The sequence below is a fragment of the Pistacia vera genome, unplaced genomic scaffold, assembly GCF_008641045.1.
Source record: "Pistacia vera cultivar Batoury unplaced genomic scaffold, PisVer_v2 Contig138, whole genome shotgun sequence".
In the NCBI taxonomy this organism is placed as follows: domain Eukaryota; kingdom Viridiplantae; phylum Streptophyta; class Magnoliopsida; order Sapindales; family Anacardiaceae; genus Pistacia; species Pistacia vera.
Window position 1 is genome coordinate 815,970 of NW_022195444.1, and position 27,650 is coordinate 843,619.

A 27,650-nucleotide genomic window follows, 5' to 3' on the forward strand; every position below is an offset into this window, starting at 1 on the left:
GAGATTTATAGTGATCCACTCTCAGTATGAGAGCTCCATCCATTTTGCCGTTACAGAATTTTAATACGAAGAAGAAGAAAATAAATTACAAGAATCTCTAAAGTCTCACAAATTGGCTAATTCACTAAACCCTATTTGATGGTTCTTACTCTCTAATTATGGTTTTACCTTCTATTCAATTTGTGATATCTAACTCTAAGACTTAACCCATTTTTTTTATAGGTAATACATGAGATATTATTCATAATAGGACTCAAATCTTATATCCTAATACGAATTTTATTTTAATTCCTAAAACAGTTATAATCCTATTCTCAATTGTATTCTTAAAAGAAAATAATTCTATTTAAATACAAATTATGAAAACCCATGCCCTAATCCAACTCTAATTTGGATTAAATCTGGCTCCAGAATCTCAACAGATTCATGAGAAACTGTGAAAGTATTTACCATGTAACCGCTTCCACATAATTCACCTGATCTAAGTAGATTCTTAATTTGCTATGATGTGTCACTTGAAGCTTTCTACAACAACCCAACTTCAGTTGCAGAATCATACGAGACCTGTAATTTTATCAAAATTCACCCTTATTTCTTTTTACTAATCTATATTTCATACTTTCTTAAGAACTTTTCTTCATTTCATCGATAAGGGCAATTAAGATTGACGCAGTTGTTAAAGAATATGTCAATTTTATTGATAAGGGTAGTTAAGATCATTTCAAAGGAGAGCAGATGTTGACCTGACACAGATATTCCACCAATTTGACCTCTAAATTTAGGCTAAAAACAACACAAAACCTTTGTCTGATTCAATGGCAGCAGTTGAGTACAAACTTAACCTCTCCTTCGACAAAGACATTAATGGTTTAATACCAGAATAACCACTACATTGACTGTTGCTCATTAAAGACTCAAGAACATTAAAAAAAAATTATCAGAGGTAATTTATAATTTTTCTAAGGATTACATAAACCAAAGTCAGTGGCTATAGATGGCATGTGGGATGAGAATAAAGTTGTTGATGCGTGATTTTGATATCAATTAAACGCATGTGAAAAATGTTGAGATAACTTAAAAGACATACGTGTATGAGGGCATTGAACTGAATAGAAAATAAAGAACAGTATTTAAAGTGGTTCGGATTCTTAAGTAAGCAAATCCTACATCCACTGGTATCGTATTAATATATGAGATCAAGTCGTATTCAGCGAGCTGACTTACAAAAGATTACAAGAGAGAGAGAAATAATATATATATGATATTCCAGAGAGAAATTAACTAATCCCACAAACGGGAGAGGAACCCTCTATTTATAGTGGGTCAGATTGTTGTGTAAATCCTTCCTTGCATCTCGTTGTTCACTTGCTCGAGTGATTTACTCGATTCTTGCAAGGATTGGACACGTGGATCGCCTCCAGCCTTTCACCAGCCTGGCACACACCCACTACACTGGCAGGAGCATGCCGCTTGCGTCAGTGTACGACGTGCTGCGTCTGAATGACTGCAAACTTACCTAAGCTCTGATCGGTTACGCTGACAGGGTTCTGCGTCAGCCCTACTTTTCTAGACATAACAAAAGTGTACTAGAAAATTCTCTTCACCGGATCAAAAAGGGGGCCCGGAATATTGGCAAGTTTCTCCTCGCTATACCAGACAAGGGCCTTGTCTCATTTCATAGGTTAGGGGTCACATAATGAACTGATTACATTATTAGTCTGCTTTGTGGTGTCAACATTTGCCTATTTATGCACCAAATGTCATAATCTATGAACCAATTAATTGGATGGTCCAACCCCCATGAAACTTTTTCTCATAGTAGTTTGTCATTTTAGTGATACAGCGTCGGTGGTTCGGACTAGATTAGTCACCGTTCACCAACCATCACATCTCATAAACCACCATTTCAATAATTTCCCATTATTTCATGACTAGTTCCTGCCTACTCTTAAAGCTACAATGCTTTTCTATCTCAATCTCTTTCCTTTTCAAAATTTTTACCTTATGGCTAATTGTTTAACAAAAAGGATGAGAATTTGTCATCTGGGTATGTCTCATTTCTATGAAAACTACAGGATTTGTGAAGTTCTGATTCCTCTGAGAATTTTCAGATCCTTTATGTCCATTTAAGAAGAGTCAGCTTCAATGTGTTATCAAACCAGAAAATTACAGAGCATGATTTGATATATTTCATCATAGCACAACAATTGGCCGTTAATTTGGTGCTGTTCAACCTGTGAAGTTTTGTAATTAGTTTTGGGGATCTAGAGAGAAAGGTAGATTAAAGGGAAAGAAAAAGGAGATGATTAGCAGGCAAATGCAATCATGCTTAAAAAGAAGTTATAAAAGGTTATATCATAGATGTAATTAAAGTGCAGAAGCTCCCTTAAAAAACCAGAAAAGTTAAAGGAAGAAAAAGAATGAGTAAAGTTGAAGATTCTTTACATTTCTTATTCAATATCAGTTCACCTTTACTGATTTTGAATGTGAAAGAGCTGATACTCAAACCCACCTAACTAAATTATACTGTTTAATGACTATTATAAACTTTTTCAAACATCCTTTCTCAAGCAACGATCACTTGAAGACTCTTAACATCTAATTAAACTCTTCACATAAGTTCTTAATATAAAGAAATATATGTTGCTAATGTATGCATCATTTTTATAATTCAAATAAAATTTCCCACCACACAAATTTATGCATTATTGTACAGGAAAAGGTCAAGAGCAAGAAGCTGGAATAAAAGGGTTTCAATGGATCGCATGATAGAATTTAGAGGAAACAGCCACCTCAATAGATGCCAAATTTAGAGACTTGTTAGGGATAATACAAGGCATTTGACAATTCGCAAAGCTATAATTGTGAGAAAGCATGGTGGAACCCGCGGGCCGCGGCAATAGAGGATTGTTGTGACATAGAGCAAAAAGAGTAGCACCACCGAACCAGCCTGGAAAGGTCCTTTGGACGGTCATCTCATTTCATTTGTCTTGGAATGTGCATATCTTTTTCTTTATTATTATAAATTTACTATCCAGTGTTCACCATTGCCGATGGTAATGGAAATCAAACTTTTGCACAAAGAGTAAACGACCTTTTCCCATACAAATAATGGTTTAATGACCTTATTTTTTTCCCACAAACTTTTAAAATATCATTTTACTATTTAAATTTATATTTTGGTTTTGATTTTGACATCGTTGCGACTCTATACCACCATCATTCTCTTCCCCAATCATCACTCATCAAAACTCCTCAAACCTTACTCTTACAGACCTTGTCAATCGTCGGTAACTAAGCGACTAGGGTTTGCACAGCCGTCTCTCCCAAGTCAAATTTTAATTAATCCTATTCTCCTAAAAATCAATCTTTTATTATCAAAAGACTTATCGGTCTCTTCTCTTCAAAAGTCCTAACAGCTTAAATCGAGTTTATTCTCTGTTTATTATCAAAATATTAATTTAAATAATAAAATTATTAAAAATCTGTAAATAAAAAAGTATCATTAAATCATTACTTGGAGGAAAAAAGTCGTTAACTCTTGCACAAATTATACCAACTTATCCTACCACGAACAGGCCTCATTAACTCCACAACTTAAAGCCCTGCCAGTCAACCAATTCTACAGTAAAAGCTCTTACGTCGGCGAAATTATGCAGCCATAAATTGAAATTTAAAACACTTGCCATGAGGCCATGCTTGACATCTCAGCAGCCCATACTGTCCATTAAGAATTAGCTTATCAACACAACACCCACATGTCAAAACCTTTACTTCACTAAACTATTCATTCAGACTGGAAATAACATGAAACAAACAGCAATTTTACTTACACTGTTCTTCACTCCACTTCAGCTTGTTAATAATAATAAAGGTAAACACCACGTGTAGCTTGCGTCTTCCTTACGTCTATGCTCCTTCCCCGCTAGAAGCTGAAGCTAGAACCACCCACAACTTCATCTTTCCCCACTTGTGAACAAATGAGTCCAAGTCAAGCCCCACAATAATGACTGTAAATTTCTTCAACTTCACTGCTCCTTTTTTTTCTTTCTTTTACAAATTAAACCCTAATTACCCGTTTCATATAGTTGCTGCAATCTGTTAAAGTTAAATTGTCGGTGTGATCTTTTAGAAAATTTTAGGCTCAGTGTCTCTTTTAACTCTTTTAAAAGTATTTCTTAATCCATCAGGTAAAGTATGTATAACATAATCATAATTATAAGAAGAGTCACCAGCAGAGCAGTGTGCAAATCCTCTTTATCAATATCACTACCCATTTGGTCACTTCTCTTCCTCTCTTTCTCAACCAAACACATTCACTCATTTCTCTCTCTTTGTGTGAGCAGCCTTTAAATTTCTTGGTCTCTTAATTTGTAAATCTCCACCAAATTTTGATCTTTGCTCTTGTTCTGCAACTAACTACACTTCACTCATCAAAGGAGTGTCTTTTCCATCTTTCCGAAAATGGGAAGATCTTTTCACAAACTGACACTCTTCCTTTTCTCCCTTTTCTTCATACTACAACGATTGCCAAACTCAACTGCCACTTCTTCTTCATCAAAGTACCAGATCCAATGCACAATGTGTTCATCATGTGACAACCCTTGTCAGCAAACACCTTCACCACCGCCACCATCACCGCCACCACCGTCACAACCGCCACCCTCTTCCAGTACAATCTGTCCACCACCACCATCCCCACCATCTCCAGGCTCTGGTGGCGGTGGTGGTAGCTCCTACTACTCTCCACCACCGCCTTCTCCCTCCTACTCATACGTCTCACCACCCCCGCCCTACAGCGGTGGTGGCGGTGGTGGCGGCGGCGGCCTATATTACCCTCCGCCCAACAACAGGAATTACCCTACACCGCCACCGCCAAACCCAATTGTTCCTTACTTCCCATTTTACTATTATAGCCCTCCTCCTCCTGTCAACTCAGCCTTGTCTCTTCCCCACTCAAACATGTGTTCCTCGTTATGTTACACTGCTGTTGTGTCTCTTGTTTTATTTTTTCTGTTTTAATTGGAAAATGCTAAAGCTACATGTTCAAAGGAAATAATGTGGCAGATTTGCAGATCTGGAGATTGTCAAGGTGAGAGAGCATAAAAGATCAGGTTCTTCATTTGATCAGAAAAAAAAAAAAAAAAAAAGCAAGATACTATTCATGATGATGAAAAAGATGAAGATGGGAGCTTTGAAGGAAAATGCAGTTACTTTAATGCAGAAGGGCAAAAGAGGATCAAGAGTACAAGTGGAGGCTGCATGATAAATGATTAAAGAGTGAAGCGAAGTAATCTCTCTCTTTTTCTCCATCTGTAATTTTGTTTAACAAATTAAATTAAGTTGTACGTACGTCTTTTCATTCCATTATTAGTGTTAATAATAATAATCAAATAACTCATTTTGGTCACATCACTAAGCTCTAGCTAATCACTTGATTTAGTTGGTTGTTAACCAGCATTAAATTTAATTAATTATTTATTTCCTCCGATGATCTGCTTCTTCCGCTCCCATGTGGCTGATGGGCCGCCGCGGGGGTGTTAACGAGCCGAATCGAGCTGAGTTTTTGGCTTAACGTGTTCAGTTTGTGAGAGAAGAAAATTAATCGAGTCGAGTTATAAAATTTGCGACTCGACTCGACTCGAGAAAGAGTTTAAGATATATCGAGTCAACTCACGAGTTGGCTTATCAAGTCGAGTTCGAGTGGACTCTTAAAAATTCAATTTTTTTAGAAAAAAATCAAATTTTTTTAGCTAAGCTCGGTTTGCGAGCCTAACGAACTGAGTCGGGTATGGCTCAAACTCGACTCGTTCTGGCTTACAAATCGAGTCGACTCGTTATATAACGAGTCAAACCATTAACGAGCCAGACTTGAGCCGAGTAGGCTCGGCCCGTTAACCACCCCTAGCCGCCCCTCTTCACATAAATTAATTATACCTTTATTTTTTGTCAATTGTTTTTATATAAATAAATAATAAAAACAGTGTGTATACGTGTACGTTATCTAATTATTGGGGAGCGTGAAGGGAATGAGGATGGTAAAAGATCAAGTACTTCAAGGTTCCCTTTAACTAGATTACTTCAGCCAATCACAAACCTTCACTGCGCCAGAAGAATCTGGAAGCCTGAGTTTGTGGACTGACACCTGTTTCTGATTGGCTATACCTTCAGAATTATTCTCTCCATTCTAGAAACTGTAACAAGAAAATCAAACGTTTCTAAGTTTGTACGTATATTCTTTTGATAATGCTATTAAATTTATACAATAACGTAATAAAATCTTAATTGTTAATTAATATTAATTTATAATTAATTAATAATTAAAATTATATGACTTTATGTATGAGTTTGATGTACTTATTTCGATAACTATATTATTTTTCTATTCTTTTAACCAAGTTAAAATTTATTTAAAGTATTTTTACTAAAAAAACAAAATTAATAAATTTTGTGATGGATATAAAGTCAAATAAAATTGGTGGCGCATTTTTTAATTGGTATAATAAATAAATAAATTAAATATAGGATAATTGAAAATAACAGGGTGGATGATAAAGTGGGGACAAAATATATATTTTTTTTAATATGAGGAAAGGTTTATTTCGTGAGACGTTATGGGGACAAAACAATTAGCTGGAGGGCACGTCCTTCTGTGGGTGGGGGGTCCAGCCCAATACCCCTGTTATTATTTCTTTCCAAATTACGATGGTAAATTTCCAGCCCAAGACAGCAATGCAAAATGTGAGGCTGAGAATGTGATTGAATGGTATGAAAATTTTGAACGTGCAATAAAACATTAAAATGTGGCAAGTAAAGTATCGTACAAAGCACACTCTGTTTGGTGCACTTTTCCAGATACGTTTCACTGTACATTGAATCAATTATGGTGATTTATTAATACATGGATCAACCCATTTGAAGGAGCTTAAATACTCTGAGATATTAGGTAGGTTGGTTCCCTTCAGCCTTAGTCTCACCTGTTCATATCACTTCAGTAACTACTAGACCAACTTCCATTTATGGCATTTGAAATTTGAAAATGAATCAATGATTAAAAGAAAATTATGCTTAAAACCTCTGGTCGAATGACATATCCTTTAGTTACTGGGGTTAGCTATACCCAGAAGGTCATATATTCAAGTCACATAAGAGATATCTACTACATTTATACAATTAGGCTTGTAGAGTGTTCCGTGACACTGAGAATTAGGTAGGCTCCAATGTGCTCTTGGATAGCTCGAATACCTTAAAAAAAAAAAAATATGCTTCAAAGAATTTAGATGATGAAAATTATAAGGTGATTAATGAAGAGGCAATCCCATGGTTGTGGTGGGGCTTTTCTCAATCTTGCCTGGCTTGTCTTGTTGTGAAGAGTTGCAGGGCCCTTATTGGCCCATGCCCACAAGATTGTAAATAGTCCAGGTCCAACGTTCTCCAGAGGCTCTGCTTCTTGTGGGCCATTTGATTTCACAAGCCGAACATGGGAATCACGTTTTGTAACTTATTTTCTTGGACATTTTGGTATAAAGACCGGCTTCGAGGTATCATGGGCTTAATCTCACTTTAATGGGCTGGGCCTACAAGATCGAAGCCCAAAACTATGATAGTGAATCCAACTCAACTCTACTTTTAAGGGTGTGTACTTAATGAAGATAAGATCTTAGATCGAAATGACCAATCATATGAAAAAGGGCGATTGTCCATTATGGTCCCTTTTGGTGAAAAGTTTTGGAAGAGGCAAAGCATGATAAAGGAGTAATAATGAGAGCTTTTGAACCAAAGTGAATCCTCCCATACTTGTATTTAAAGATGTTTGTAGCATTGGAGATAGCTATGAAACTCAATTTAAATCCGTATAAGTAGATCCCGATCAATACAATTGGTATCAGAGTAGGCTTATAACATTACAGTGTGATGTAACGACTTCACGAAGATATAAGGTGAAGAGTTTGCCACATCCTTCGACGAATAAAGCCGAAAACAAATACTATATGCTAGTCAAGCTTTGCGTTTAAGTTTCTTTGTCAATATATGTCGGTGATTTAGGTCAATAATTGAATGTTAAGAGACAAGCTTATTAATTCGGACAAATAAATACACAATTTTGTCTTCACTTAATATCGGGTTTTCTAAATCAAAGATTGTCTTGGAAGTCATATGATTCAAAAAAAAAAAAATCCCTTTCATTTTCAAAAGGTAAACTTGTGTGCTCAATAAAACTTCTATACTTAGCTCGTGTCCCATCAATACTTTTTATGTGAGAATGAGCTCCAAATGTTCTCTAAGAAATTTATGAATAGTTTAAAATTGAAATATCGTCCAATCTCATAATCATTGAATACCTTATAAACCCACCTAATAAATTGAGTAAGTAAAAAATGTAATAGATGGTCACTCTGTTGATAAATCGAATAAAAAATATACATCCACTTAGAAGCCGAACCCAATGGTTTACCATCCGACCATAAAGGAGCTGGTTAATCTACAATATTTAGCCATATAAGTTTTACATAATGTTTACCATTCAGTTGATCTCTTATGGGTAAAGATACCAACTTAATTACTTTTAGATTTTCAAATTTGAACCTAGTTTTTAAAGCTTTGTTATATTTAGAATTTTTTTTTTATTTTTGGTAATCGAGCTATCCGGACTAGTTTGCGTGTATTTTAACTAATATCTGAAATCTATTGAACACCCTATAAATAGTAAGCCACAATGTTATTATAGTAAATGACTCCAAGATTTGAACCTAAGAATACAAAGATGTGAGTAAATTTCCTTGACAGTGAGACTAACCCTTGGTGAGCAGTCTAAACCTTGTTATATCTAGAGTATCAATGAGCCGTCTTCATTAATGAATTGACAAGAAATTACATTAATGCACATGCCTTAGTGATAATGGGAGCTTTTGGATTTTGGTGGGAAAGGACGTAAAGAGTCAACTTTAAAGTTGAATTTTCATATACTCAAAACTTGCCTTTCATGTTTTCCTTTTCCCCCCCTCCCCAACCCCATGCATTTAACTTTAGAATATATTCTAATGGCCCTCCAATTCAAGTATCCAAAGTACTCTCATCTTAACAACAAAACCATTTAAAACACCATCAAATTTCATTACATTTTTCAATTGAAACTCCTCATCATCCCTCTTACCTAACTACTTCATTACAAAATTTATTAATTATCAAACATATTATTATTATTATTATTATTGTGTTAGAATTTTGTCCCTTTATTTTATATACACATTTTTATTGCAATACCCTTTATTCCAAATTTTCCACCTTTTTTTATTTATTAAATAAACCCTATAATTGTTTTTTTTGAATTGAAAATGGGAATTTATTTTTGGATGAGAATTGTGAATTGTCCACCAGACAATCATATAAATAGCAAAGAGAAATGAAATAATAGTGATATTAAATCAATTACTATGTTAGGAAAAATGAAATCAATCTCCATTTCTTACACTTTTTCTACCAACTTCCAAAATACAGTTAGTTAAAAACCCAAAAACAAAAAAAAAAAAAACCCTAAACAAAAATTATCACAGGATAATTTGGTCATGTGACATACTTGGATCCTAACATTAATATTAATAATAATTAATTATTATTAATAATACTAAATTATTAAGCATAAACAGAGCCATAAGATAGAGCCATTAATAACACAGCCGCTTGTTCTTCTTCTCCCAACTTCTTTCGTTGCTTCTCAACCGTTGATCTTTGCATCAAAACTTCTCTTCCCAATGCGTACAATCTCTGTTTCAAACTCTCTCCGAGTTGCTGCTTGTTATTGTTGTTGCCCTTTTTGGTCGTCTTTTTGTCTTCTTTTGTTATTCCCAAAACTGCCCTTCTCTTCTTCCTGCTTCTGATCCCACATGCGTTACAAAGTGACTGCAAAACCAGACATTATCCACACCATTAATCTCAGATCAAACGTGGACTGATTAAAATCAAGCTTTGAGTTTGATTAAATCAGTGTATATTTTTACCTTGGGCCCGGCTGGCCCGCCTCTCCATAGAGGCGTCTTCGAGGTCCCACAATCGGCACAGGTCTTCTTGCTCTCGTTCGCTTGATTACTTTCTTCTGATGAAATCTTTCTGTTCACATCATCACACTCTGATCCCTGCATTCAAAAACCCGCAACACAAAGCGATCAGCTATGATTCGAATGACTGATTCAAAACTCAAAAGTGAAGATACAAAGATAGAAATAAATGATCACTCACTTTCTCACTCGGATCCAACATTTTTGCCACCCTGTTTAAAAGATCCAACACAGACCCGGAAGGTAAAACTCGAAAACGCACGTGGGAATTGAACCAGAACCAAATCTTGATTCACTTGAGCTAAAGAAAAAAAAAAAACAACTGGAGGTGGTAGTGACACTCAACAAAAGCTTAATGATTAACGAGAAATAGAAGAGATCTAGCTAATGATTTGCTAAGAGGGAATGATTGAAATGAAGTGGGAATAATTTGAGGGGTTAACGAGAGTGAATAGTGCGGGACTGAGAGAAAGAGAGAGAGAGAGAGAGAGAGAGAAAACGAAATGAAGAATTGAACCGACACACGCAGAGACCAGACCGCACGAAGGCAGATCTGAAAAACCACTGGTTTATATATGGGACGCGAAACCCTAGCTTTGAGGTAGTGAAATGACGAAATGCCCCTCTTCACTTTAAAACTTTTTCATAAAATAGAGTCGAGTCGCCCGCCTATAGCCCAAAACGCACAGCAATTGTAACCCGCCAAAACCCAAAACCCCCTAAGAAAAATAAAAAAACAAACCGCTCTGAAAATCTACAAAAAATGGCGCCATTTTAATGGGTTTTGTTTTGCCTCCTAATTTCACTTTTTTATTCTTTTTTAAATAGTAATAAATAAGTCTTGATGAGATGCTGATGTTTGCAGTATGGACCGTCTGATAAGTCAACTAAGGTTGGACCTACCCTTCATGATATTGGAGGAAGTCTAAAATGAAAATGTCTCTCACAAATTTAGTGATGAGGTTGAGAAGGGTGAAAATAGGGGGCAAAAGAAAAAAGTCAAAATGGGTTTCATTTAATTTTTACATTAAATTAAGACCAAGATATATTTATTGTCTTATTTAACCTTAATTTTTTAGCTGACAATTAATTGAACATAACACGGCTGGGGTGGCTGTCCAAACAAAACAAAATCTGAGTTATGAGCCGAGGTTGGTTACTTATTTAATTAGACTAATTAATCAAGTCAAAAGGAGTGGCATTTGGTTCACCAAGTAGCTGAATTAAAATCCACACCTAAAAGATGATGGTTTTATGATCCTAATCTCATTATCAAACTCTAAATAACCAGTTTAAAAGGAGAAGTAGTTCGAACCTAAAAAATGTTTAATATTTTAGAATAATTCATAAATATGATAAATGATCATAAAATGATTTGAACCTAAAAAATTAATAAAGGTAATAAATCTTTTTAATCGTCAGATAAATCGCTCGGAGTTACCACATATTTGATACATCTATCATATAATGTTTATGTTAATGAACAGCATTTTAAACTCATTAATTAAGCTTGCCTTAATGTCTTCATGTAGAGGGAAGTACAGGGACACGCATATGGTATCAATATTTGAAAGAAGGTTGATAGTCAGAAGATGTCAAAAAAACGTTTTTCAAAGTGGCGCTTTCAGGAGGGGTTTTGTATAAACCCAACATGTTCGTTAAAACCGATGCTTTAGTTTATTAAGGATTTGAAGAACAACAGCTGTATTTAGTCTAAAAAAAGTCTGGTCATCTTCTTATCTTCCAACCATAGATTAAATTAAGAAATGATGGTGAATAAAGAAATGGTATGAGGTTTGGCCTTTTGTTACTGTCCAGTTAGGTTCCCATCAATAGAAGCAGTTTTCTGACTCGGGCTCCAAGTAGTGGCGATTGGACAAATGCCATTATAAAATAAAAATAAACTACAGTAATTAATTAATAAGGAATAAAGAAATGTACATGGTTCCCATAAATTGACTAATATTTTTCTCAGTCAAAATTTATGGTCTTGTTAACTTTAGGGATTTAGATCCATCTCTCACCAAAACAGATTGCAGCAGCCAGCCACTACTGTTGTCATAAATTTAAAAATTAAATGGAAGTGACGACAAATGACAAGCCAATCTGTAATATACTGTTTATTAACGTTTTACTTTTGGCCCCATTTTTTTTTTTTTTTTTTTTTCAAGGGTCAAGATTCAACTCAATCTTATGATCTTTTCTTACAATCTTAGTAACAGTAAATTGATATATCATATCAACTCCTAAAACACTAAGACACTACTAGAAATAAATAGTTGTTCCTTCATAAGAAGCGATCATTCTTTTTCATAAAAAACGACTGGTCCTTATGAAGGAACTGTAAGACATTTATCTGTAATCTAAACAAGAATACAAATAATAAATTTTTTAAATTATAAACCAGGAATCAAGAATTACCTCCAGCCATTGAAACAAACTCACGAGCAGTATTTTGGATCTCTAAGCTCTTAAGACACTCTATTGATGGTGTATTTTTCTGTATATTCGAGTTCTTGAGCTTAGGGACCAAAATAATATACATAGCCAAGCTTCCATCAAGCATAATGGCATGCTTAATGGCGCCATAAACCCAAACGCTTGGAAACTGAAGCATTTGAAAACTGAACAAATAACGTGGACCATCAACTTTAAAACTGATGAAAATCAAAACGTATTACGTTAAGTTTTACCTTCTCCCACTCGGTCCACATTTTTAACCATTATTCATTAAGAAACAAATACACGAATCATGGCGACAGTCCTCAAAATAAAATGAGTATTATCTTCCATGTATTATAATGCATTTGATTTCTCAAGTTTTTATTATGACAACCTACTTAATGATAAAACCTATGTTTATTCTTGGTCCTACAGATGAATTTTCTCAAATGAAATTAATGTGCACATGAATATGAGAAAACATCACAGTAAATAAGAGTTTTATTCAAACATTTATATACAACTACATAGTGGAATGAAGTCCCATTCTTCTACATGATCCTTGATTTCAATGGTGGCATGCCTTTGGTCAAAGGATCAGCGATCATCAATCAGTATTATGTGCTCAATGACCACTTTTTTTCCTTAATACGCTCTTATTTGGCAAGTACTTAATGTCAATGTGTTTACTTTGACTTCCACTTTTATTGTTCTTAGCCATAAAGACAGCAGCTGAATTATCGCAGTATATTCTCAATGGTTTAAACGGAATCCATAATTTTAAGTCCAGCTATGGAACCTTTAACCATACACCATGTGAAGTACTCAAAACAAGAAACGAACTCAGCTTCCATAGTGAAAGTAGCAGTAAGGACTGCTTTACACTTCTCCAAGATACAGCTCCACCAGCCATTATGAAAACATATCCTGATGTTGATTTGCGTGAATCAACACAGCCAGCAAAGTCTGAATCTGAATAACCGATTACTTCCAGATTGTCGTCTGTCTATACATAAGCATGTAGTTTTTGGTCCTTGAAGGTACCTCATCACTTTCTTTGTAGCTCTCCAGTGGTCTAAACCTGGATTACTTTGATATCGTTCCAACATTCCAACAATAATGCAATGTCAGGCCTTATACAGACCGAGCATACATCAGGCTTCCGACAGCAGAAGCATATGGAATGTTTCATTTGTTCCCTTTCAAAAGCGTTTTTGGGCATGGTTCAAATTAACTTATCGCCCTTCACAATGGGAGCCACACTTGGTGAACAATCTTTCATTCGAAATCTCTCTAAAACCTTATTGATATAGGTTTCTTAAGATAGACCAAAATACCTCGAAATCTGTTTCTATGGATCTTAATGCCAATGACATAAGATGCATCACCCATATCCTTCATCAAAATCTTAGAGAGGAATTGTTTCACCTCATGCAGCAAACCCTTATCATTGGTTGCAAGCAAAATATCATCTACATATAAAATAAGAAAGCATATATTACTCCCACTAACCTTCTGGTATATACATTGATCATTGGGTTTTCACAAAAAACGAATGAAGTAATTACCCCATGGAATTTAAAATACCATTGGCGGGAGCTTGTTTTAGACCGTATATAGATTTCTTGAGCTTACAAACCAAGTGCTCACCATCACTAGAGGAAAATCCTTCAGGTTGTTTTATATAAACCTTCTCCTCTAAGTCTCCATTGAGAAGCCATTTTCACATCCATTTGTTGCAACTCTAAGTCAAAATGGGCTACTAATGCCAAAATCACACACAAAGAATCTTTCTTAGATACAGGAGAGAAAGTCTCCGTGTAATCGATTCCTCTTTCTGAGTGAATCCCTTAGCAACGAGTCTTACCTTATATCTTTCAATGTTGCCCAATGAGTCCTTCTTGTCTTAAAGACCCATTTACATCCAATGGCTTTTACACCATTAGGCAACTCAACAAGATCCCAAACTTCGTTACTCTTCATAGAATTCATCTCTTCTTCATGGCATGTACCATAATTCTGATTCTTTGCAACTCATGGCTTGTGAAAAGAACTCGGGATCATTTTTTGCTCCAATGTTATAGTCAGATTCTTGCAGATACACAATATAATCATTGGAATTGCTGATCTCCTTGGTAGTAGATCTTCTTAATGTTGTACCGTCATATTCGGAGAAGTATGTGGTTCAACTCGTTGTTCAAAAGTTCTTGGCAACTCTTGAACTAACTGATCTACGGAATGTTGTTAGCAGCTTGTGGAACTTCAATGATTGGTTGTCAACACCAGTTTGTACTTGGGGGTGCTATAAACAATGACCAATTTATCAATGAGGTGGAAGGTTGAGATTCTGAATGATCATTCTCAGAAACTATGTTCCTGGTTTGATCGCTCCCAACTGATCAAGTCATTTTCAAGAAACTTGCATTTCTTGATTCCCCAATCCTAGTGCTGTGAGAGGACAATAAAATCTGTAACATTTAGACCTTTCAGCATATCCAATGAAATACCAGTAATGGTCCTTGGGTCCAGCTTTTTCTCCTGTGGATTATAAATTCTCACCTCGAAGGGCATCCCCAAACATGCAATGTCGCAAACCGGTTTCCAACCTTTCCATAATTAAATGGTGTTTTAGGAACAGCTTGGTTGGAACTCGGTTCAATATATACACTGCTGTCTTAAGTCCTTCAGCCCACAAGGATTTAGGAAGATTGGAGCTGCTAAGCATACTCCACACCATGTCCAACAATGTTCGATTTCTTCTTTCTGCTACACCATTCTGGTCGGTGAACCAGGCATGGTGTATTGGGCAACAATCATGATCTTGAAGAAACTTTGCAAATGGTCCAGGTGTTGTCCATCCTCTGTGTATCTACCACAATATTCTCCACCTCTATCTGATCTTAGATCTTAATTTGCTTACCACATTGTTTCTCTACTTCAGCTTAAAGATTTTAAAGGCATCTAATGCTTCGTACTTGTTATGAAGCATGTAGAGATGCATACGTGAGTAATCATCTATAAAAGAGATGAAGTATTCTTGATCATGTGAGCATGTCTGGACTACATATATCAGTATGTTGATCTCTAATATGTCCGAATTCTATTGGCACCTTTCTTTGACTGTTGGTCTACTTTCCCTTTATGCAGTCACACAAGTCTCAAAATCAGTAAAATCCAGAGTATTAAGTACTCCTTCATTTACTAATCTTTTAATTCTTACTATGGAGATAGTCCTAATCTCCGGTGCCATAATTTAGAGGAGTCCTCAATAACACATCTTTTAGTGCCAATGTGAACATGCATTGAATCATAAGTGGCATTGTTTTGTAAATTTATGCAGTAAAGACCATCAGACAAAGTACCATTCCCAACAAAATCAGATTTATAAAATAATTTGAAGGATGAATCTGAAAAATTAAAGGAATATTCAAAGGGTACAAGCCTTGAATGAAATCAGTTTCTAGAAAAACTTGGAACATAAAAGGTCTTTTCTAACATAAAACAAAGCTACTACTTAAAATTAAATAGCAAGTTCCTACAGCTTCCACATGCGAGCCCATCTTGTTTCCTGATAAGATGCTTTGCTCACTTCTCATGGCTTCCTTAGGTTTTGCAAACCCTGCAAGGAATTTGAAATGTGGATTGTTGATCCAGATCATCCACCATGTGTTAATATTGACATTAACCATATTAGATTTATACAAACAATGAGGTTGGATTACTTGTTCGCAAGCCATTTCTGAAATTTGGTACATTCCTTCTTCATGTGTCCCTTTTTTTACAGAAGAAACACTTGGTCTTTCTGATACACTTTGGGGAGGCATTTTACCTTTCACTTTCTTATGGCTTGATGTTTCCCTTTCATGCGTTGCAACATTGCACTTTCTCCATTTTCCATCACCAGTCTCCCTTCCTCTTGACACACATGGTCTAAGTTCATTTATTGACCATTTATCCTTATGTGTGTTGTATGAGATTTTGAAGGGTCCATATTGATGCGGAAGGTGTTCAAGATGTAGTGCACCAGGAAGGAATCCGACATTCAACCTCGAGATTCTTCAATTGAGCCACAATATCCCTCATTTGCGATGTGTCGCGCACACCTCTCACACCGGTGAGCTTAGGGATGAGAGCTTATGATCAGGGTGCTTGCTTATGCCTTGTCTGAAGTGACAAATTGATCATCAAGGCTTTTAGCAAGTCTTTGACCTTTTACTGATCAACAGAACCACGGATACTAGCAGAGATTCTAGTCTTAATGAAAATCACGCGAGACGATTAGATCGCTCCCATCGTTCAAAGCGTGATGTCGCGTAGTACTAGTATACGTGAGTGCTGGGGGTTCGTCTTTCTAATAGCATAGTCTATGGCCATTCACCCCAAATTAGAAAGAACTCTCTCCTTCCAGACCTTATAGTTATCTCCTTAAGTTCAGGGATATCAAAACGAATATCAGAGAATTTACAGGTTGTACGACTGCATAAAATTTAGAATCATGCTTATGTTAAAACTGAGGCCTAAACAAAATATCATACTTACCAATGTAAATTATGCTTAAAAAATTGAATCTAATTACATAAAATTGCCTGTGGGCTAAATTTCTAATTCAAGCAGATCTTTATTCTTATGATAAACTTTATGATAAAACTATCAAATTATTTACTAAATTCATAATTCCTGTGGATAAATTATGATAACTTGATATTTATCATAATTAATAATATAAAATAATAAAAATTCCTGGGGAAAAAATTATTATATAAGTATAATTAATTACAATTAATGTTAATATTCTTTATGTGATCCTAATATCATAATATATAATTTTATTTAATTAAAGATGCTGTGGCTATTCTCTAATTAATTAAAATTATATGGATCACTAGACATTAAATCTCATAAAAACTAGCTTAATATTACGAATTACATATCAAATACTAATATGTTATTATTTGCACAAATATTCTCATAAGCAAAAATATGCATAATGAAAACTATAATATTATGCAACATTTAATTTATGTCTTATCATATATACTCATTCAAAAATTGCAAGTAGAAAGATATAATCAATTCATGAAAGATAAATATGAGCATAATTAATTTAGGATTCTGCACAATAACTTATCCAAAAAATTCATAATTAAACCAAAATTAATATAATAGGAATAATTTAATGAGCAAAATTAGAAATAGTATAAATTCTATTTTATGAATGTCATGATAGAAATGTAAAGTGGCCTGTTGCCCAATAGCAGATATCTTTACATGAGATCACGGGTTCAAGTCCCAAAGGCCAGATCTACACATTTTTTTTTTTTTAAATTGACAAGAAAACGACATGTCGGTTTCAAATCTGAAGGAAAAATGACATGTCATCTCTAGTCGTCTTCAACCTTTGAATGGATCTGTAATTGGATACCCGACCCGAAAACAACCCAATAGCCAAACCCGGGTGGAAATTCACTATTTAAACTCCAAAATAATTGTTTCAAACACCAGAAATGATATAAATCCAATTTCCTAATAATTTATAACATTTATTTTCATTGAAAAACAACTAAAAAACAAACTTTGATTTAAAAAATATTTCAAAACGGCCATGAACAGAGAGCTTTAAAAAATTCTTTTGCAAAACATCAAGGCAGAGGTATTATATGGCTCTGATACCAACTGTAAGACATTTATCTGTAATCTAAACAGGAATACAAATAATATAATATTCTTAAACTATAAACCAGGAATCAAGAATTACCTCCAGCCATTGAAACAAACTCACGAGCAGTATTTTGGATCTTCTAAGCTCTCAAGACACTCTATTGATGGTGTATTTTTCTGTATATTCGAGTTCTTAAGCTTAGGGACCAAAATAATATACATAGCCAAGCTTCCATCAAGCTCATAATGACATGCTTAATGGCTGCCATAAATCCCAAACGCTTGGAAACTGAAGCATTTGAAAACTGAACAAAGAACGTGGACCATCAATTTTAAAACTGATGAAAATCAAAACGTATTTACGTTAAGTGTTAAGTTTTACAGGAACAATAAAAAGAATGATTGTTCCTTGAAAAACAACAATTCCTTAAGAAAGGAATGACTATGACTATTCCTTCATAAGGAATAATCATTTCCTCCGTGAGGACAGATGACCCTTTTTTATCTAGTTAAAATCATTTTATGCCTTTAATATGGTGAAGCTGACGTGATAATACTGACTCAACTGCTATATTGGAGTTGCGAGAAAAGTTTATAAGAATAGGTTGTAGATATAACATTATTATAATTATTTTTAATAATTAGAATGTTGGAATCAACTTATTCATGACTCAATTAATCTTCAAGACACTAAAAAATAACACTTTTTACAACTTGAACACAAGATTTATGAATAAGCAAAGCTTGCCATCAGACCCGCAAACCAAGCGAGTAAAAAGCTGGTTCGACTCAAGTCAATCCCCCCATCTTTTCCATTGACGTCACATACAATTGAGTTTGTGAGTGTTCAACCAACTTTTACGTGCGCCAAATAATAGCCATTTCTTACTGACAGGTTTTAGTATGAGCCAGCCGTGCTTTCGCATTTTGCCATGCAGAAGCAGCCAACGGGGCACTGTTGTTGTACCCATATAACGCTAAAGTTACAGCTTACTTGATGTTACAGATAAGGTTATATCATTTATTACACCAAAATAAATTTTAGTATTTTACACACGAAAGACTATTAATTATGCTACATAATTGTGTTGACAACCAGTTGGCCTTGACTTGAACGCGCATGCATCAATTAAACATTCCTTATGGGTTTTGCCTCACAAAATTCTTTTCATTGTCTAGATAGCTAAGCTAGTAATGTCGCAAATTTAAAACTCCACACATTAGCTTAACTTGTGTACCATTACAGAATCTTTTGAGTAGATATAACCTAGAAATATTAATCGATGAATAATACTAAAGTTATCGAAAAGTGTACACCAAATAACGTAACAAAATCCTAACCATTAATTCATTCTAAATTAATATTAATCAACGATCAAGGTTTTGTTACGTCATTCGATGCACAAATTCGGTACACACCCTTTAATAACTCTATCATTTTCCTTAACCGATTGGCCCAAAAATAAACAAATTATCAGCCCAATAATCTTCAGCGCCTGCATTTTTACAAACCAACAGTAATTTCTCAAATAATCATAGCTCAGAGAGAGAAATAGTTAAAAGAACACGAGAATCACACTATTGACAAAATACTTGCCAGTTTCTTGCAATACACCAAAATAAGAGGGTTTTTTTGGGTTAACTTTATATATACTCACCCACCAGTAAGAAAAACAAATGCCGAATCATAGAATCTACTATTACAACCAAGGACAAATTGAAGACTCAAACACTGCCCCGACTACTACAACCCCTTCAAGGACGTCCCTGCCTGCACATCAACATATATCTCTAATACAACTCATTCTGATAGCTTTCCAGGGCTAAAAATTCAGACGTCCTCATGCTGTAATTAAACCCAACCGGCCTCACTTTATTGGACACTGCAGTATAGACTGACCTCCGTTGGCAACTCTTCAACCACAATAGACACTGGACCAACCTGTAACCATACATGTACAGGTGCCCTGACCTGACCAGACCCAACTTGAACCTGACATATACCTTGTCAACCCCAGCATGAACTTCTGTTCCATTCGACAAACTACATATCCCTGTAATTTGTAAATCAACTCAACAAGAACTAACTTCTATTTTTTGAAGGAGAAATAACAGGAGGTCAATTGCTTCNTAAGACCAAGATATATTTATTGTCTTATTTAACCTTAATTTTTTAGCTGACAATTAATTGAACATAACACGGCTGGGGTGGCTGTCCAAACAAAAAAAAAAAAAATCTGAGTTATGAGCCGAGGTTAGTTCCTTAATTAATAAAGTCAAAAGGAGTAGCATTTGGTTCACCAAGTACCTGAATCAAAAGCCACACCTAAAAGATGATCCTAATCTCATTACCAAATCTAAATGACCAGTTTAAGAGGAGAGGAGGTTCCATGCATGAGCCTGCCATTTAGGGGTGCAGAGATCATATCTATAATATGTAACAATATAAGAACCAAGAAAATTAATGAAGTCGATAAAAGAAACAAAAATCCCCCGGATATTAGTTGAAAGTGAGTGAAAATGAGAGCTCATGAGCCCACTTTGATTTTCCATTACTCAAAACCAGGCAATACTGCTACAACAAAACACAAGGACCACATTTTTGAATTTTTTTTTTTTTTTTAAATGATTGGGGTGTTTTGACCTGTTTATGCGTATCTTAATTAATCTTTGAGACCTATTAAAACCCATACAAGTTAGGAGTGTTCAATTCTGAGTACTCTGTATTTTTTGAAAGAACTAGAACTGACGATTCCTTGAAATTTGGAACTAGAACCAGAACGGACGGTTCCGGTTCCTAGGTACCCCGAACCGAAATTTGTAACAATAGTTCCAGTTCCAGTTCCAGTTCTGGGTACCCTATAAAATTTNACCTGACCAGACCCAACTTGAACCTGACATATACCTTGTCAACCCCAGCATGAACTTCTGTTCCATTCGACAAACTACATATCCCTGTAATTTGTAAATCAACTCAACAAGAAGTAACTTCTATATTTTGAAGGAGAAATAACAGGAGGTCAATTGCTTCTCAAAATTAAACATTCAAGGGCATAAATCTAGCTTACCCTCCTTCCTGCATGTGAAGTAAACTGCGATATGCAACTTCAGTTGAAGTTGAATCCACCAGATGGAACTGGAAGCTCATTCCCTCCAAATTGGAAACCTGACTGAGCACCATCAGCTGGAGGTAATGCCTCATCCTCCTCTTCCAACCAGAAAGTTTCAAGAATCTTAACTGCCTTTTCATAGATCTCATTATTGTCATGACTTTGTAGATTTTCAATCTTTTCTAAACCCTCAGCCTCCTCAACTAATTGGGCATAGTAATTGACATCTCCAGTGTTACCCATACTCTTCTCAGCTTCCCCAACCTTCAAAATGTTCTCTAACCCTTCTAGACAAACAGTGACAATTCGTGGATCAGGGCATGCAAAGAGATCGCAGAGTGGTTTTATACATCCCTGAGCCACCAGGTACCTAAAATGCATAAAAAAAAGGAGTTTAAAACTGATTTTATAACACAAAAAAGGGCGACACAATGATAAAAAAGAAAGTTTATAAAAAAAAAAAGGAAGAAACAACATACTTGATCTGATCATGAGTACCGCCAGAGGTAGCATTTGAAATCGCCCAAGCAGCCTCTTTCTTTATCTCAAACTCAGCATTTTGAAGTAGATTGACAAGGGGGCCAATTAAACCGGCATCAATTACAGCCTGGATCATTTTAAAATTTAGATCAATCATGAAGTGAATTTTCTTCTCAGAACCAGAAGTATTAACTTTTCCACTAACAAGTCAGTTAAAAAGCCTATTTATTTTTGCACACATAGTATAATCCTTTAGAATTACACCTCTATCTGGTAAGATGCATGATTTATCACATCATAGAAATCCCAAGAAATTTTTCTCACGTAACACAGCCTCAAATCCCTCCTTCAAAACAATATATGTCTGTCAAACTAGCCATAAAGAAATCAACCATCCATCTTGATATTAACTTATTGTATGCAATAGATTCATTCCCAACATACTTGAAACTCAAACGTACGGAAAGTTCAACATAAAAAACTCTGGTTATTCCATTGAAGAATACATTGAGTTGTGCATAACAATCACCAGGACATTACAAGAATTAAAAAAATCACACAATTTAAAAACACCCAAACCCTCACCTGAATTTGTTCCCTGTTTCCAGCTGTAATGTTTGAGATAGTCCAGCAAGCTTCTTTCTTGATGCTCTTTTTATGATTATGGGTCAACAGGCTCAAAAGGCATGGCAAAGCACCATGGTGAATTATACACTAAAGCAACGAAAAATCCATCAAAATCAATAAAACAACATAAGATATTGAAAATTAAGATCTGATGCCATCACAGCAGGCATGTTATTATAAAAATTTAACAAGTATATGCATGAGAAAAAGAGCTTATGACAAGATTGTAAAGCAATTTTTCTCCTGCATCTCAAATGAGCAATTCTGAAATTGAATAGGATTGAATAAAATTTCAGTTAGTCATTTTACATCATTGTTATACTTAGCGACGTGACTTTTTGGTTTTCTTAGGCTTATTATATTTCTTTTCATTCAGTTCAAAGCAAACTATTCATGGTTAGATTTGTCCACCACTTTGGACCAATGGCAGCAGGTGTACAAAGTTACACTAGAATCACAGCAGGAGAGCACATATTAACCCCTAAAAAGTGTTCATGTACTCCTTTTAGCCTGGTTGCAAGAATATAAGTATGGATGCTAAGATAGAACATTTACATGTTCACAAGCTCAAATCTCTCAATTTTTCTCACTCTATGCAGAAGCACACGTGGGAAAAAAGGAGCTCCAAGAAAGGCTTGTTAAAGGTAACAGCTTAAATAAATTACATTTTTAGAAATAGATGATAAATTAGAATTTCTAAAACAAAAATTCGATACACATATTTAAGGGAAAAAAAAAAAAAAATAGTTACATTGAAGCCAGGTTACCAACTTTCAAGAGTACTCTTCCTTAAAAGAAAATTATCTTTATCACTGAGCTCTTTAAATTGTTGAACCATGTACTTCTAAGCATCTTATGCTTTACAATAAATTACATCTAAAATGATATGTTGATATTCTTCATGTACAAACATGGGCTCCCAAAAAGGTATCAATTAAAGCACATATGACAAAACATATTATATGGACTTACAAATGAAATAGTTCTGAATGGTTTACAGAGAATTTCTTTTAAACGTTAAAATACCAGCAAACTCAGAATCAATAGTACTTGACAAACTCATACCTGTGTCTGCATATCGTCTCCAGTGACAATATTTCCCACTGTCCGCAGGGCAGGAATGAGCACTGAGGGAGATGGATGACTGAAACATGTGTTTTACATTATCAAGTTTATGTCAAAATAATGGAAACAAGAGAATCAATCAAATACAATAAATAAATGTGTCACACTCACAGGAGGAGCTCAACGAGTCGTGGGCAAACACCTGCCTCGATCACAGCTTGAATTTTATCATTTGTACCATCAGAAAGATAGGAGAGCGCCCAGCAGGCATCAGTCAAGACTTCTTCATCACTTGAATGAACAAGCTGTGCAAGTGCCGGAAGAGCAGGCTTCACCTGTTCAACAAATTTCAAAAAAATAAAAATAAAAATAAAAAAACATTAGATTGGTTTTCAAGAAAAATTGATTGAATAAAAAATAATGCACCTACGACAAAGCAACCTGATCAAATGGCGGCTGTGGTTTGCCCCTACAGAAGTTTGATAGCGTCCACGTGGCATTTCTTAGCATTGACAGCTTTGCATTCTCATTCAATTGTGCCAGCAATGGCATCAAAGCTCCTTGGCTAAGCACAAGATCACGGCACCTAGGTGAATCACCAGCAACATTTCCAAGTGCCCAAACAGCCTACAGAATCATTAAGAAAAAAAAAAAGCCATCAATACAACACCTCCAATTCCACCCAACTCCAATACCAGCAAACTTTCACAAGCAAAATATATAGCACTCTCATATATACCTGTTCACGAACATCATCGCTTGGAGAAGCAAGTAGCTTCACAAATATAGGAACAGCACCATGGTCAATCACCACCTTAGTATTCTCCGATGTTCCAGAAGCAATGTTCGTAAGAGCCCAAGCAGCCTCAAACTACAAAAAATTCAACATATCAATACACATTAATCCTTCTAGGCAAAAACTAACCTCTAACACCCTAGGCCAAAAATAACCCATTGTTTGTACAAAACTCCGACCTGAAGTTGCGGGAAATCCTCTCTCATAAGAAACTCAACAAAGCGCGGAACCACCCCAGATTGTATCACTTCCTCAATTGGAGGACTCCTCTCTATGAATAATAAGTTCCAAACATATATTATCATGACAAATAATTAACCAATAAACAACTAAAAAACACGAAGCTTTAACAAGTTAAATTAATACCAATGGAAAGCAGTTTCCGAAATTGAGTAGTTGCTTCGAGCTGCAGGCCGTTATCGTTAGACCAAACCCCAGCCACCATCGAAGGCAGACTTTCCAACTACAATTCAATCAATCAACAAATAAAAACTTTCCAAATTTGCAATTGAAACCCTAATTTAACCGAAAAATGTCGAAATGACAACTCTTAATCATACCTTGTTTTGGAGGTTGAGATTGGGAAGAGGAGCAGCCGTTGCTTGAAGCCCTTCACGGCGCTTCTTAAGCAAGCTTTCTTCACGCTTGCTTTTACGGATCTCCACCATGTTGTCTTCTCTTCTTCGTCTACCTTCATCGGCGTCCACGGCAACCTTGTAACGGTTCCGGCGAACCTCAGTTCTGGCGCTCGGTCTAAGCGACATCGTTCTTCGGTAAAACTTGCGAGTTTTGAAAAACCCTAACAGGTAATTAAAGGAAAAAAAAAAGCTAGGGATTTGGAGTGACTGTGAAGGCGTTTAGAGAGGGAAAAAGAGAGAGTTATTTATACAGGGAAGGATTGAATTGTCAGAGAAAGTGCTTTTATAATTCTTAATTTTTCTTAATTTAAAAATTAAGTTTCTACTTTAACCATAATTACTTCTAATTAAGTAAATTCTTTTCTATTTTAGTTTTAATTTCATAAATATTAATTGGGAAAATATCAACAATCTGTGTTATTACTTAAATTAAATAAAATTCTCACTTTTTTCACATATTCAATTTGGGTCATTAAAATTTCAATAAAGTCCCTTAATTATTTTCATTTAATTACTATAAATTTTAACCATCCTCATGTGGTTGGATGGGGTGATATTGGCTCTCAATTCCTCTCAGTTATTAATAAGAGAGACCATTGAAGAGTGGGTTTATCGGTCGTTAACTTCAAAATCCTAAAAGATTATTCAAAGTGTGTGTAAATTAGTCCGGATATCTCCACCATAAAAAAGAAAAATCTCTTTATTTTTATCAAGATATATTAAAAAAAAAGACTGTTCATTTGTAATTGGGCCATCAGCATCTAGGGCCCAGAGCTTACAGGATCTTTCTAACAGAATATAACTAATTGCAGTTCATCTCAGACGTAGATTGAGTTAGTTTGTGTTGCGAACTAAATTGGGTGTGTGAATAATAATAAGGGAATAAATAGTTACAAATAACTAAATCATGAAATAATTAAAAAAAAATTAATTGTTATCTTAATTTATAAAAAATAAATAAATCTAAAGAATACTGAATTAAATTTATGCACAGAACAGTTTGATTAATGTGTACATTTTGTTTCTTTCTCTATTTTATTTGCATAAAAATGGAGCCCAATGAATTTCTTTGGTGCTATACACATTACACTATATTTGAGTGCTTGTTAAAAGCTGAAGAAAATGCCGAAGAGGGCTCCTGGCGGTGTTCAAGTTGGGGGTCTCTGCGTACTGGATTCTCTCTTGCAATGGTGGTAAGGGGGGGTGATCGTGGTGGAGAAACAAAGAGTGCAGAGACCTCGAGAACCTCTCGCCGCACGTTTTCGTGTTGTTCGGATACTTTCTGTGCGCGCAATGCTGTCAAGTATAGACCGGCTGCAAGGAAGACTGTCATTAACGCAAAAATTCCAGCCGCAGAAAACAAGCCTTCTTTGATTATTAGACAACTTGGTCTTGGTCTGGACCAGTTCTTCAAATGGCCTGACTCTATACTTAGCCCAATTAACAACAGAATCTCCGCAACCGCAAAACAAATCCTGATGAAATTAACCAAACAAACTCAAATTTAGTGTTTGATTTGGAGATCCTGATATGTTCTGAAACCAATATTAAAAAAAAACAAAACAAAATTATACCAAGTTGTAACAAAGAAAAAGCCTGCTTGCCATGTCAAACTCTTGACTGGAGAAACATCAGGATCCCAAGAGACCAAAGCCAGAGGCGGCGATTTGCTAACTGCGATCAACATGAACATATGTTCCACCACCATGGCCACTGCTAATCCAACAAATGCAATTGCAGCGCACAACAATGGCGTCTTCCCGCTGCCACTGTACACACATTCATTTTCTTTGCCTTCACTCTCCGTCTTCTCCCATGTCATCTGCAATAATACAAATAAATTTTGTAATTCAGTTCATGTAACTTTCATGCTACAAAGATGAGACAAATAGGTAAAGATTTTCACCTGGGAACGAGTGGCTTCGGCTATGAGACAAAGAATAAAGCAACATAAGCCAGAGAGAATGGTCAAGACTATGAGAAAAACAGCAGTTTTGCTACTCAATTCTGTGCCAGGAGGACTCGGCGCAAGATCAGCATGTGTAACAGCTCTACTTTTGGGCATTTTTCGAGTGCAAAAGAGATAAAATTCATATGCAAGCTCAACAGGAAGATGACAATATGGGGAAGGTTAAAGTTTTTCAGCATTAAAAAGAGAGCAAAAGAATTGTAGAATCGCTTGGAGCAAAGGTTGCTTAAAGGCCAAAGATTCCCAGGTTCTGGTCTTTACTCTTAAGTATTCACACAAGCACACAGTTGTTGGCTATTAAAAATTTTTGCTTTAAGTTATTTTTCTCATTAGAGTAATGGCTCATTATAAGCAAATCTTTGAACGTTTAATTGGCTTTTGCCTTCTTTTGCTGAAAAGTACATTTTGGTTTTTACATTAATCAAGTCATTAGTAGGAATAGGTTCCAAAGCAATCAAATATTTTGAAATTACATGGTCAAACTAATCAACTAAAATTTTTACTTTTTTAAGAAATATTTAAATGATGAAACACACAGACTTTATGCCTAATCCATATCTGTGTGGGAAGACCCTTATCACATAGAAGCAGCCCATATAAGTTTAAGCTCATGGCCTACTCAGAAATTTTCTAGCTTGTAGATCTTCACATGATGAAACACACAGACTTTATGCATAATCCATATCTGTGTGGTCACAACTTCTCCCACGTTTTATTCTTTCCTTGCATTGTAATTCCTGTGTGCAAGCTAAGAAAGAAAGAGCATTTTTGTTCAAGAAGATATATTTGTTCATCCGATAAGATTTTAAC

General features: G+C 35.3%; 4 protein-coding genes and 1 long non-coding RNA gene across 5 annotated transcripts; 1 reads left to right on the plus strand and 4 right to left on the minus strand.

Moving 5' to 3' along the window:
• The first annotated feature begins 4,214 nt into the window (after positions 1-4,214).
• On the plus strand, positions 4,215-5,150 carry LOC116122851 (leucine-rich repeat extensin-like protein 3). The gene has a single exon (XM_031408652.1). The coding sequence runs from the start codon at positions 4,465-4,467 to the stop codon at positions 5,020-5,022; it is 558 nt and encodes a 185-aa protein (XP_031264512.1). The 5' UTR covers positions 4,215-4,464; the 3' UTR covers positions 5,023-5,150.
• Positions 5,151-9,473: 4,323 nt separating this feature from the next.
• LOC116122856 (GATA transcription factor 15) lies at positions 9,474-10,586 on the minus strand. The gene is made up of 3 exons (XM_031408660.1): positions 10,237-10,586; positions 9,999-10,133; positions 9,474-9,900 (listed from the first exon to the last, which is right to left on the minus strand). Exons 1-3 carry the CDS (start codon positions 10,255-10,257, stop codon positions 9,634-9,636), a joined length of 423 nt encoding a protein of 140 aa, XP_031264520.1. The 5' UTR covers positions 10,258-10,586; the 3' UTR covers positions 9,474-9,633.
• Positions 10,587-19,711: 9,125 nt separating this feature from the next.
• Positions 19,712-21,192, minus strand: LOC116122783. The gene is made up of 2 exons (XR_004126962.1): positions 21,029-21,192; positions 19,712-20,127 (listed from the first exon to the last, which is right to left on the minus strand). It is a non-coding gene; the product is annotated as an uncharacterized LOC116122783 (long non-coding RNA).
• Positions 21,193-21,225: 33 nt separating this feature from the next.
• Positions 21,226-25,121, minus strand: LOC116122782 (importin subunit alpha-2). Its single transcript, XM_031408596.1, has 10 exons — positions 24,794-25,121; positions 24,600-24,696; positions 24,413-24,504; positions 24,177-24,308; positions 23,879-24,064; positions 23,609-23,772; positions 23,438-23,516; positions 22,331-22,459; positions 21,745-21,872; positions 21,226-21,635 (listed from the first exon to the last, which is right to left on the minus strand). Exons 1-10 carry the CDS (start codon positions 24,995-24,997, stop codon positions 21,263-21,265), a joined length of 1,584 nt encoding a protein of 527 aa, XP_031264456.1. The 5' UTR covers positions 24,998-25,121; the 3' UTR covers positions 21,226-21,262.
• A 728-nt stretch (positions 25,122-25,849) lies between these two features.
• Positions 25,850-27,008, minus strand: LOC116122770. Its single transcript, XM_031408581.1, has 3 exons — positions 26,778-27,008; positions 26,446-26,693; positions 25,850-26,346 (listed from the first exon to the last, which is right to left on the minus strand). Exons 1-3 carry the CDS (start codon positions 26,934-26,936, stop codon positions 25,956-25,958), a joined length of 798 nt encoding a protein of 265 aa, XP_031264441.1. The 5' UTR covers positions 26,937-27,008; the 3' UTR covers positions 25,850-25,955.
• Positions 27,009-27,650: the final 642 nt, after the last annotated feature.